Source organism: Rousettus aegyptiacus, unplaced genomic scaffold (genome assembly GCF_014176215.1).
Source record: "Rousettus aegyptiacus isolate mRouAeg1 unplaced genomic scaffold, mRouAeg1.p scaffold_m13_p_18, whole genome shotgun sequence".
In the NCBI taxonomy this organism is placed as follows: Eukaryota; Metazoa; Chordata; class Mammalia; order Chiroptera; family Pteropodidae; genus Rousettus; species Rousettus aegyptiacus.
Genome location: NW_023416293.1, coordinates 17,222,816 through 17,235,050, shown reverse-complemented (window position 1 = coordinate 17,235,050; position 12,235 = coordinate 17,222,816). Strand labels below are relative to the sequence as shown.

At 58.6% G+C, this 12,235-nt stretch overlaps 1 protein-coding gene across 5 annotated transcripts in view; it reads left to right on the top strand.

Annotated features, from left to right (window-relative positions):
- The window catches only part of TARBP1 (TAR (HIV-1) RNA binding protein 1), a 55,436-nt gene that overhangs the window by 23,422 nt on the left and 19,779 nt on the right, over window positions 1–12,235 (top strand). For 3 of the 5 annotated variants that reach the window (XM_036235595.1, XM_016163364.2, XM_036235594.1), the window contains exons 11-14: window positions 1,938–2,037; window positions 2,893–3,065; window positions 8,484–8,581; window positions 11,311–11,472. In XM_036235595.1, the coding sequence (XP_036091488.1) occupies window positions 1,938–2,037; window positions 2,893–3,065; window positions 8,484–8,581; window positions 11,311–11,472 (533 nt within the window). The remainder of the gene's footprint in view (window positions 1–1,937; window positions 2,038–2,892; window positions 3,066–8,483; window positions 8,582–11,310; window positions 11,473–12,235) is intronic. The other 2 variants (XM_036235592.1, XM_036235593.1) reach the window with 2 other exon arrangements.

Genomic DNA, 12,235 nt, shown 5'->3' with positions numbered 1-12,235 from the left:
TCGGCTTCTTCCAAACTCCTGTGAGTCTTGGCATTTGACCTCTTCCCGTGACTCTTGGTGGCATCTGTGGTGGTGAATCCTTCAGAAGGGCTTCGGTTTGCTTGGCCCAGATCCGTCAGAGGAGTTGCCGTCTATGGCAGCTTATGAGATATTTCTTAAGCAATCGGGCTCGAAAGTTGGAGACCCTCCGTGATCCGGGGGCTGCAGGGTGGACGTCGCGTTTGCGGGCGTTGGCCGTTCCCATCAGAGCTCCGGGGTGACCAGGCGCATTTGTCGGTGAGGAGGACTATTTTGAAAGGAACCTTTTTCTGAGCAGCACGTCTTGACAGTGGGCTTGACGTGCGCAGTGACCCATGTTGTTGGCAGACGGGCCGCCATCCGGGCTTTGTTGTTCCATTTACACAGCGCAGGCAGAGTGGCTTCAGCATGACTCGTGAGGGCCCAGGGTTTTCTAAATGGCGAGTGACATTGGCTTCAACTTACAGCCACCAGCTGCATTAGCCGCTAACAGGAGAGTCGGCCCGTCTTGAGAAGCTGCAAAGCCTGGCACGACGTCTCTCTGGCCGTGAAGGTCCTGGGCGGCGGCATCTTCCAGCGAGAGGCTGTTTCTCCTGCAGCGAATCGGTTGTTTGGCGCAGCCGCCTTCGTGGTCTCGGCGGGGCCTGTGGACGGCCCGCGGCTTCGCCCCGGCACGCGCCGGCCGCCTCGCCGAGACGGCGTCTCTCCCTGACGGCCGGGAACCGGCCGCTGCCGGCTTCCCACTCTCCGCGGCTGCCTCGCCTCTCGGCCGTCACGGAACTGGACACCGGGCCTCGCTGGGGACTCGGCGGCGGTGTGGGGGCTGTCGTGGCTGGTTCGACCTCCCTTCTGGGGCCCTGGAACGCTCTCCACGGCGGCAGCAAGGCCGTCTCCCTCGTTATTCGTGGGGGCCCGGGAGGAGCACGTTCCCTTTCCTTCACCTCTTTCTTCGCGTCCACAGCTCGGCTGTCGGCGCCAGGGGCGTAGCTTCGGGCTCGCTGGGCCGTGGCCGCGCCGCCCTCACCAGGCTTCGTCCTCCCGAGGGCTGATCTAAAGTGAGAGCCGTGCGCCGCCGCCTCCCACGGGACACCCGGAGGCCACGGGGCTCCTCACGGGCCTCGTGGCGATGCGGTTGTATCTCGGGGAGTGAGGAGCAGGCGGAGCGCAGTGTTCAGTGAGCTTGCTGTCCCGTCGGGGGGGGTGGTTCACGGTGCCCCCCAAAGAGTACCATCGTGACGTCAGCAATCGCTGAGCACAGGCCCCCAGAGCAAATACAGGAATGAGAGTCTGACACATCGTGAGAATTACTGAAATGTGACGCAGATGCAGTGAGCAAACGCCAGTGGACTTGCCCAGCGCGGGGCCCCCCAAGCCTCCAAGTGCGACGCCCGCGGAGCGCGGCCCCTCCCCGTTGCCGCGGCCGCTTCGTGCCTTCAGGGGAAAGGCAAGGCCCCGACGGGGCCCACACAGCCTGGTCTGCCTGGCTCTGTGTCCTTGTCTTTGTCATTCCTTCTTGCCGTGTGCGGCCGCACAGCCCCCGGCCGTTTCCTGGAAGGTGGCAGCTCCCTCCGGCCCGTCCACCCCGTCCCCAGCTCAGCCTCCGTGCTCTGCCGGCCGCCATTCCTCGGGGGCTTTCTCTCACGCCCCAGACGTACCGTTCTCTGTTCCTCGCGTATTCTCCGAGGACGCACTGTGATTTCCGCAGGCACAGGAGCTGTGTCTGTCGCCGAGGCTGGCATGCGGTTGGCGCTGGGCACACAGGACCTGGTTCCTTCTGGCGTTTGAGTGCGTGTGACCACGAGCCCTTCCACCCAGCCATAGCACGGTGACTGTTCAGTGCTGATGAGACATAGCTCAGCTGTTTTGCTTTGACGCATCATCTCTGGGTTTCGTGACGCTTCGCAAACCTGTCGTTTAAGCTGGCGGAGACTGCGGAGTGCCTGACAGGGGCGAAGCCCAGCTCGTGGCCCTGATGGTTTTGCTGGCTGTGGACGTGGAAGGGAGGAGGAGCCGACACAGGTAAGCGTTTCTGAACTTGGAGGCAGACTCTCCGCAGGAAATCCGTGCTGCCCAGATGTCTGGTGCACAGTCAGCCGTCTCCACGATCGGCGTGGAATCGGTCACAGCATTGAAGGGGGGAGGTAGAACATCGGCCACGCACCGAGGAAACGTTTAAACCTCACAGCAAATCAGCAGTAACGAGGGCTTGTTATTCCTTGCAGGCTGGTACGTTGAAATGTTATAGAAGGTTTTCAAAAATCATGTACAGTAATAAGAATGTTACAAAATGGGTTATAAGGTCCTAGCGTAAGATTAGGTAAAGAAATTTACTGGATTAAAAGGTACTAAGATAAAAATGATCTCATTTATACTTTGAGAATATAAGCAGAACAGTTCTCAGATTATAGTTGTTGCAAAAAGCAGTTTTATTAGGTACATTTGCAGGTAATTTGACAGCAAATCTCTTCTAGACTTAGTACTAAGGTTGGTTAAAGAAAAGTTTTTCATAAGTCCTCGATTCTTTGCATTTTTTGTTAGCATGTTTCACCTCCTTGACTAGCAGTTATTTGTTTTGGTTATTTTTTATATTATGAGAGCAGAGTCTCAGGGATTTCTTCCCACCGCTGCCTTGAGCGGACTCAGCCCATTCTTCCCTGAGCTGTCACTCTGGCGACCTGCTGTCCCCAGGGAGGCGCAGCCTGGGAGCCGGCGGGAGGTCGGAGGGCGAGCTCGGTGCTGGCCGGTGCCAGGTGTTCGTGTCACTGTGCGCGAGACTCTCAGGGACCCGTTCGTTAACCAGGCCCACGAGTTGCAGAGGCAAGGTAATTTCTCTGCTTTCGAAGTGCTTCACTTGGGCCTGTCTTTCAACTCTAGCGAGAAGCAGAGGACGCAGAACGTGCTGCGGATGTTCCTGGAGCCGCTGCTGGACGCGCTGGCGAGGGCGGGCACCAGCGCCTACCTGCCCGTGCCGAGGAGCGAGCGGAGCCTCCAGCTGCTGCTGCAGCTGCTGCGCGCATGCTCGCCAGAAGCTTCCGGGGCCCAGGACGGTGAGCACGACGCGTTCCGGGGCGACTTGCTCCGTGTCTTGCTGTTGTCCCGAATGAAAAGAGGTTCCCGATCGTTTAAGATAAGGGACCATCTCACGCGCTCAGTGGCTCTTTGCCAAGTGACCAGTGGGGCTGGGGCCCCAGTGGGGGCGGGGCAGGCCGGCCCCACGGAGCCGGCGTCTGGGTCGCGCTCACGTATGTCGGTCACTGTCAGGCTCGGAACGTAACTTCATCTGCTTTCATTTTTTTAAATGTATACTTCCCAGTGATTTCTGGACTGTCGAAATGGTTCACTATTTCATGTATGTTTAAGCAAGATGCAGTTCCGATTGCCTCTAGGCTACGTGTTGCAGAAGGTAAGCCAGCAGCATGAGGGTGGTAGCAATTTTATGAGTATTTGTAAATATATTAATCTCTGAGCACCTTTTAGGGGGCAAACACTCTGTACAGAGAGAATCACAGCAGTGGACAGAAGCTCTTCCCTCCTTGGCCCGAGGTGTCTGATGCACCCGAAAACCCAGTGGAGATGACATGCTGGTGGGCAACCCGATTCCCAGCCCTTTCCGACCAGTTTCACTGGAATTGTAGAAATTTAAAATAATAAAAAAAAAGAGGTTGCTGTCGAACACGAGGATCACAGTGACAGGATCGCGGTCTTGCTCGGGGACGGTGAGCTGGCTCCGAGTGCTGGCCTCGTCGAGCACGGAGTAGGACCGGACGCTGCACACGTCACGGTGGCTCTTCATGCCACCTCTCGCTCCTTGAGGGCATAGGTTTGGATTCGTCCGACGGGTCTCGCCCGTCCGACTGGGCCGGGTGCTTTCGCGTGCAGGGCTGGGTCATGGACACCCCGGATGTCGCTGACATTTGGTGCACACGCGGGGGCTGCGTGTGAAATGGTGCAGAACAGACACCCGCGAACTCGCTGCCGACCTCGGGACGAACCCACCTGAATTCCTCCGTCCCCTTTTGCCTCCTCGTTCTGACTCACCTGCATCACTTCCACTTACGAAGTGGTTCTAGCACGTGCGCGCGCATTCCTCAGCGGCATGCCGTCTCGCTTTCTTGCTTGCGAACCTCGTGGGAATGTTGCTGTTTGTGGCCTCTAACTCTTCACTTACCGCGTGTCCAAGACTTGCCCACATTCTGGCTCAGAGTTCGCTGTCTCCCGCTGTGTGGTGACAGGCCTGTGGGCTCCTGTCGCCGGGCGCTGGGTTGTGTTTAGCTTGTCACCATTCTGTGCAGTGACGCTTGGACCCCGTCTGCACGTCCTCTGGGGCTGTGTGTGTCTCTAGGCCACGTCCCCACTCGTAGGGCCCAGGCGCTCAGCACAGGACAGCGACAGTGGTTTTCCGAGGAGTTGGGCTCATGTTTCACGTTCTCACCCGGAGGCCGGACGTGTTCCCTTTGCTCCTCATGAATGTCTCTTCCTGTTGCCCTGGGCAAGCCCGGTTCGATGGCCTTTTTCTGACCGCTAGCCCACGTCACGTTGAATTGGCTTCAGATAGCTCTTACTCCTGGGAGGATTCCTTTGGCAAGATGAGAAAAATAGTTACTTCCATTTCATAAGTGAGCACATTGCCTAGGAGCGAATTACCTGTACGAAGGAGCGTGAGCCAGTAACGGGAAGACAGGCCTGTCTCGCACTGGCTGTCACTGTGAGTCACTGCAGTTTGGGCGACTTTGACTTTATCGGGTTTAAACATTTTTTCAAATTTAATTTTCAGTGTTTTATTACGGAAGTAGTTGCGTATACAAAAACTGGAGCTACCGTAATAAATCCCCGTGCTTCGTAGGGGTTGAGAGAGTGCAGACTGCTGGGGAGTCCCTCATCCTTCGATTTTTATTTTCGTTTTGTTTCCTTTTATATTTTAAGCCTGTTCAAGCCAGAGCGACAGGTGGGGAAGAGCGGGGTGAGGAGGTCTGGTTGGCAGGGGTGTGGCCAGGTGTGTTGCCCCCCCCCCTGCCCCCTGTGTGACCCGGGCTGGGCCGTGTCTGTGCGGGCGCCTGTGGGTGGGGACGGATCAGCATGAATGGAGGGGACCGCGCGCGCCCCCCGTCTGGCTCGGGCATCCGTCCCGTCCTGTGGGCGCAGTTTCCAGCATGAGGGTCTGGCCATGAAGGAGACAGACCCTTGTCCTGGGGAGGTCTGGGGTGGGGCTGGGCAGGAGAGGTGACCAGCAGTGACGCTGCAAAACCCACGGCAGTGTGACAGGGACGACAAGAAACAAGCCGGGGGAAGTGGCACGGGGCGGGGGTCACAGACCCGGCCGAGGGGTCACACGTAAGCAGAGGCTTAGAGGTGGGGTGGGGGTCTCCGGGCGGAGATGCTGGCCCGTGTGTGGGCCCCAGGTGAGTGCCCACCGAGGGGGCGGCGAGGCTGGGAGGCGAATTTGGAGGTCTGAGGGGCAGTGAATGTCGTGTAGGAGATTGCGGCCACTTCAAGGAGACGGCTGCTGTTAGACGCTGTGGGCTGAGGAGTGACGAGGCCTGGCTTGAGTCTGAAAGCTCACTCTGGCGGCGCGCTGGGAAGCCGCCGCGGTGAGAGCGGAGGCCGGCACGTCGCGCCCCGGTCTGCGTGCGTGCGCGGGGTTCTGCTGGCAGGGTCTGCTGGCGGCCGGCCGTGGGCTGTGAAAACGTCACGCTGCTTCCTGGTGACGTGGGCAGATGGCGTTGCCTTCAGCTGAGCTCAGACTGGAGCTAGCGGTTTGAGGGGAGGAACCGTTTTCCGAGTCTCAGCGCGAGGGTCCTCGGCGGCGTCCGGCCCGGCCTCCGACTGGCCTCCCGTCTCTGTGACGGCCTCGGGACTCGACTCCCCGGCAGGCAGAGCGCACACTGGGCACAGGCCAGTTCCTAAAACTCACCAGGGTGCGTTTCGTGACCTCGGGGCCGTCTTGGCGGATGTCCGTGTAGACGCGGGAGGGGCGTGTGTCCTGCTGTCACCGGGCGGGGGGTTTGGTCCGTGTCACTGGTGCCCGAGAGCTCAGGTCCCTGGCGTTTCCCGCGTCCCCTGATGCTGGTCGGGCAGCGACGTCCCCGGCGGTGGCTGCGGGCTTGTCTCCTCCCCGCAGCCTGTCTCGCTGCGTCTGCCGTGCAGCTCTGCGTGGGGCGCGGGGACCCCTTTGGCACTGCAGCCCCTCTTTGTTCCTGGTGGTTTTCTCTCCTCTGAGCTCTGGCTTGTCGGGTAGTAATACGATTACTACTTCTTTCTTGTGCTGAGAATGCGCGTGACGTATTTTTTCTCGCCCTTTATTGTATGTAGATGATCAGGTTCAAAGGGGCATTTCTAAGTTAAATTTACGGGGTGACGTTGGTTGGTCGGGTGACGCAGGCGTCAGGTCGTGCGATTCGGTGACACGTCGCGTGTGCACGGCATCGCGTGTCCGCCGCCCGACGTCAGGTTTCCGCCCGTCAGCGCGCGTCTGACCCGCCCCCTCCCCGGCGCGGATTTCTTGTGGCCGTGGTGCGGGTCCTGGTTTTGTACCCGTTTGACAGTCTTCGGCTGGCACAGTGCATTTACGTCGGACACAACTGCGTGAGTTTGCGGCTCGGGCTCGTTATGTTCTCTGCCTTCTGTCCGGGCCTCCGTCGGCTCCCTGCCCGCTTCTGGCTTTCGAGCAGTCTGAACAGTGTTTCTCATCGCATTTTAATTCCTTGTGCGTTTTACTGAATGTCCGAAGTTTTGTTTTCTCTTTATTCCTTTATGGATCACAAAACTCACACTTTTCACAGTCCATCTGGGTTAGTGTTTCCCACGTGACGCGCATCGACGCTCTCCCGGCTCATGGGCCCCTTCGCCGCCCCCGTCACGGTGCCTTTTGCATGCATTCCTTGAGAACCCTGCCAGACGGCGTCAGGTGTGTTGCTTCGAACCGTCGAGCAGATGGCGCCCTTTGCCTAGACACTGCGCCTCATTCCGTGTCCTGCTTCCCTCCGGCAGCCCGTCCCTTTCGTTTGAAAAACACTTTTAGCATTTTTTTGGGACACGTTTGTTGGCAGTGAATCTCTTAGTTTTCCTTCATCTGAAAATGTCTTTTAACTCACCTGAAAAAGAATAGTTTTCAACCGTTCTCGCCCCAGGCGACGATGTTTTTCTTTTCTCAGGAGTGTTTCTTTGTCTTTGGTTTTTGGCATTTTGGTTCTCCTGTGTCCGGACTTATCTTCGCTTGGCTTTTTCATTTTGGGGTTCCCTGAACTCCCTGAGTCAAGTTAGGAAACTTACCGAATTTGGAAAGTTTTCATGTTTTCATTCAGATGCTTTCAGCACGAGTCTCTCCCCCTCCGAGGGGCTCGTGACGTGCGAGCCAGGCCTTCGGCGTTACCCCTCGGGCCTCCGCGGCCGTTTGTTTTTTTAACTGCTTTCCCTTCTGTTATCGATCAGTTCCAAGTTTGCTGAGTCTTTTCTCGCGTCTCCTTTTCCGTGATTGAGTCCACTCTGCGAGTTTTTATTTTAGTTACTGTACTTCCCAGTTATAAAATCTGTGTGATTTTTGTGTGACTCTTGTTTCTTTGCCGAGACGTCCCGGTTTCCCATGTTTTGAGAGCGTTTCTGGCTGACCGTGGAAGCATTTTCACCACTGCCGGCCTCTTCGAGGTCTTCGGCAGGCCGTTCTGACCGCGCCGCCGTCTCGGCGTTTGTGCGTGGGGCGTCTTTTCCTGGGACGCTCCTGATGCTTCGCCTGCCTGCGTGCTTTGGCCGAGTCCTCGGCGTCTCGAGCGCTGTGCGGCGAGGCCCGTGGGGAACGCTGGTGGGCGTGGGTGGGTTTGGGCCTCAAGTCCCACCCGCTCCCGTGGGTGTTAGTCCCGCTCGGCTGTTTCCGGATCCCTTGCAGCACTGTCTTGACCTGTGCCCCACGTGTGCCCCGCGGGGGCCGGTCTGGGCCTGGGCAGTTGTCTCCGTTAGTGCGGTTCTGAAAGCGTTCGGTTCGCTGTTGGTACCCGGCCCAGGGCGAGCCCTGGGCAGCACAGTGTCAGCAGCCGCTTCCCCGAGCGCCTGCCTCTGTCACAGTCTGCCTCCCCGGGCTTCTCCTTGTTCTGTGGCCAGAAAGTTGGGGTTCTGTCTGCTGCCCGCGCCCTGGACGGCCCCCGCGTCTGGTTCAGTCCGTCTTTGCTGCTGCTCAGTGTTGCGCGCTCTCGAGTCCGTCCGCCACGGGCCTTCTGCCCGGGTCTGGTCGCCGCGCCCCCGAGAGGCTGCTGGGTCCCTGCTCCATCCCCACCGGAACCAGGACCCCCGATGACATAGGAGTACCTGTAGCTGTCCCCATGGTGGTTATGACTGTGGTATTCTTGGAACCCGTTTCAGTTCACGATTCACCCACGCGCGTGGCGTGGTCGTGCGGTACTGGAGTAGCTGGTGTGTTTTGTAGCGAGTGACTTAGTCCTGTCATTTAGCTACACACTGACTCTTTGCCTGTGCAGATGAGGTGTTTACCCTTCTTCGGAACCTTGTCCTGCCCGCCACAGACAGCATCGCGGAGTTTGTCCTCAGAAGACTCACCGTGGGCGAGCTCAGCAGCGTAAGTGCTCGTCAGAGTAACTTGTCATTCCTGCCGTGGACGCTGGCAGGTGCTGTGTTAAACCGAAAAGAAAATTACTTTCACCTGGACGCAGCTTTAGGAAGCAGAAAACTCAGTTCCAGTTCCTTCTGGGTAATAACTGACCGTGGGGAAGTTGGGTTGCTTTTCCAAGCCTCAGTTTCCTCATCTGCAAAATGCAAATGGAGATAACGCAGCTACCTCCCAGGGTTAGCGAGCTTCGGATGGTGTGATGTGCTGAAGTCTTAGCGCACCAGTGCGTGTCTGGCCCCGCGTCCAGAGACCCAGACTCTGCAGGCTGGGTGGGGCCAGGTGTGGCCAGGTCCGTATTCGCAAAGCTCCGGGGTGGTTGTGAAATGCCGCGGGGCTGGGAAGGGCAGGCTGAGGCAGGCGGGGCTCTGCGAAGGCCTTCTCTCTCTCTGTCCTCCACCCAATCTGTTCTTTCTGGCACATCTGAAAAAAAAATGGGTAAGTTTCACTCCTTTCTTCAAGAATGTTATGAAAATATCAACTCTTATAGAAATGCCTATTCTTAACTTTTTTTTGGTTGAAATCCCTAGGGACAAATGTTGATGTAGAATCATTACTGTCATTTACAATCAGTAAAGTGAGAATTTATACTTATTTTAACAACTTTTATTAGTATACTCAGTTTCGTCCTTTTGTTTGATAGCCGGTAAGCAGGTGTAAAAATACAAAAAGACAAGCTTTTCACTGAAAGGCATGAGACGTTATGTTGGAAGCCAAGGAAACAGAGACTAACCCCTCTGGATTGGGGGTGTTTATCTTCAGTTTCCTTCCTATTAAGCAATTGTTTACATTTTTCCAACACTTAAATTTCCAAGAAGTCATTTAATAATGAAGTAAAATTTTTTGTTTGTTTTGCTCCAATATTACTTTGTTCTCATCAGTATTATTTTACCTTTTGATGATAGAAATTTCCAGATATACACAAGAGTATGATGAACCCATTACATGGGTATAATATACCCATTATGTAATGTGTTTATTTGGAAATTGAAGCTAAAAATAGTTTTAAGAGGGGAAAGGTTAATATGATTTTTATCATTTAAATGCAAAGATTTTAAAGAGTAAACTCAGTGTATGGCAGTTTGAAATTATTTTGAAAAATTCATTCGTGCATAAATGGGGCTTTAGAGTTCCTCGTTATGTGCGTTTGTTGGGAGGCTTAGGGTTTAATAAGCCGCCCCTCCCCCTTGCCTGCGTGGTTTGGTGGTCAGCGTCTGACCACCGGCCCTCGGGGAAGGAAGCCCGTTCGCAGTTGGTCTCAGTGTCCAGGCCGCTGTCAGGCTGCCACACGAGGCCACCGAGTCTGCGAGGTGAACCGTCACCCCCTGTGCAGGGGCCTCGGGACCCCGTGGTCTCTGCTTACTCCTCGGAGGGGGCGCTGACCACCAGACTGGGCCCACCTGGGACTGCGGGTCGTCCGCGCCCCGCCTGCACCGGTCAGCGCCCCGTCCTGTCACGGGGGCGTCGGGGCGGCTTGACCTCTTCCACTTTCTCGGGGCTCCACGCTGTCGGGCCCCCTCACGCTGCCAGCCGCTCCTTTCTCCTGGGTTCTTCCCGAGTGGGGAGACGGCTTTCGGCGACCCTCACCGTAGAGAACGTCCCCGTTCCGCGTCCCCTCCGGCCCCGCCCGGTGTCCGCCCGCGTCGGGACACCGGTGGCTCCCTGCAGCCGCCAGCGACTCCGTTATCGCCGTCCGGCACACACCGAGTTTTCCTTGACTCCTCATTCCCGCTGGACGCTGCTCCCCTCACACAGCGCCCGCTCTGGCTTCGGCGACGCTGACCTCTCCTGGTCCTCCCGTCTCTCTGGCCGTCGCGCCCGCATTTCTGCTGAGTGTCCACCCTCGCCTGTGGCCGTGAGGAGGGCTCCGTCTTGGTGACCTCACATGTGTCCCCTGCTGCAGCAGCTGGCCCATCTCTGTCCCCGCTGCAGGCTGCTCCTCCGAGCTCCTCGTCCGTTCAGCCAGTTGCCGTTGACGCCTCGGGGTTGACCCCTTGTCACCCTGCAGGGGCTCCTTGGGGCACGCCGTCTGTGACGGGCCCGCCACCGAGCCCGGGTCTCAAGCCCAAAGCTCAGACCCCCGGTGCCTTTGTCTCTCACTCCCGATCGATCACCAGGTCTGCAGCTGTCACCCTCGGTCTGCACTGCCCTAGTCCCTGGCACGTTGTGGCTGCTCAGTCAAGCGGGACCGAGCTAGTGCGGCTCGCTCCCTGCGGCTGGCGCGGCTGTGACGGTCACGGCCTGACCCCGCGTGCTGCCGCTCGGCGCCGTGCACTCAGCGTACGCGCTCGGCCTCCTTGTTGGCCGCGGGATGCCGGGTCACCTCTCTAAAGCTTGGTCGTGGTGTCAGGAAACGGGGCAGCCACCGTCCTTGTGAGAATGGAGTGTCACAACCTGCCTGGCACAGGCCATGGGACGACGGCCACCGAGTGTGGCGTGTTCGCCGTGGTCCTTGGAGGGGGGCACGTGGTTCCCGCCTCCGGGGGCTCGGCGGGTCGGTGCTGCAGGTGGGCAGAGGACGGGCTCGCCGTGGACAGACGGAAGTCCTGGCCGCACGGGAACAGCGGCCGTTCTCATCGCGCCCTGTTTAATGCTCTTCAGTGAACGCTTGCTTCCTGTCCCAGCCCCCGCAGTCTGGGAGGCCGCGACCCTGCTGCTCAGTGCTCTGTCGTCTGCCGCAGGTCTCGGACCTGGACCGCTGCCGCCTGTGCCTGCGGGCCTTCATGGAGCTGACGCGTCTGCACGCGGAGCGGGCCGGCGAGGGTGGCCCTGGCCTCTGGAGAGTTCTCCGTCCCCTGAGGAGCGCGTCCATCCGGCACCTTCAGGACGCGGACGGGGGACAGGTAACCCTTGGCCCAGGCCCAGTTGCGCTGGATGGGGCCCACGTGACACACACATCTTCTCGTCGTGAGGCATTTTGACATAAAGAGCGTCTGCCAAAAGCCAGTGTCTAAAAGTCTCCCGTGCACAGCGTTGACGAGAATGGGTCTTCCTGTCGCGTCCGGCACGGCGTGTGTCAGCAGGGGGCACAGGCTCCCGCCGCGGGTCCGCTCAGGCTGCGGGGCGGGGAGGGAGGTCGCCGTGCCAGGTCTGCGCGCCTGGCGTCCAGAGCCCTGCGTGGTCGTCCCCCGTGCCCCGGGCTGCAGTCGCCTCCGTGCGGTGTTTCAGGACACGTCTCACGGCACAGCCGCCCCTGCGGGCTCTCGTCTTGTCTGGTTCTTCCCCCGAGAGTGTCCGCCTCCTGCGCACACCTGTCAGTGCTGGTCTGGCCTTCGTGGCCAACTCGGACGTGCCTCCCCGGAGGCCTCCCGGGGCCTGCCCCCTCCTCCCTCCGCTTGCCTGCTGCTCCCTGTGGCTTTGGTACGCCGTTCTGCGTCTGCGTGATTTTGGAGGGATTCACGTGTCCTCTCGGTGGCGAGCACGGGCTTCTGCGTGTGGACTTCCTCGCCAGCCGTGCGACCTTGGGGAAACTGCTTGCTCTCTCTGTGCCTCACACTGCGCCTGCGGAATGCGGTTACGGGCGTGTGTGAGAACCGAAGGCGGCTCGTCAGGCTGGAGCAGCGGCTGGCACCCGGAAAGTCCGCGGTCAGTGCTGTTTTCGCTCAG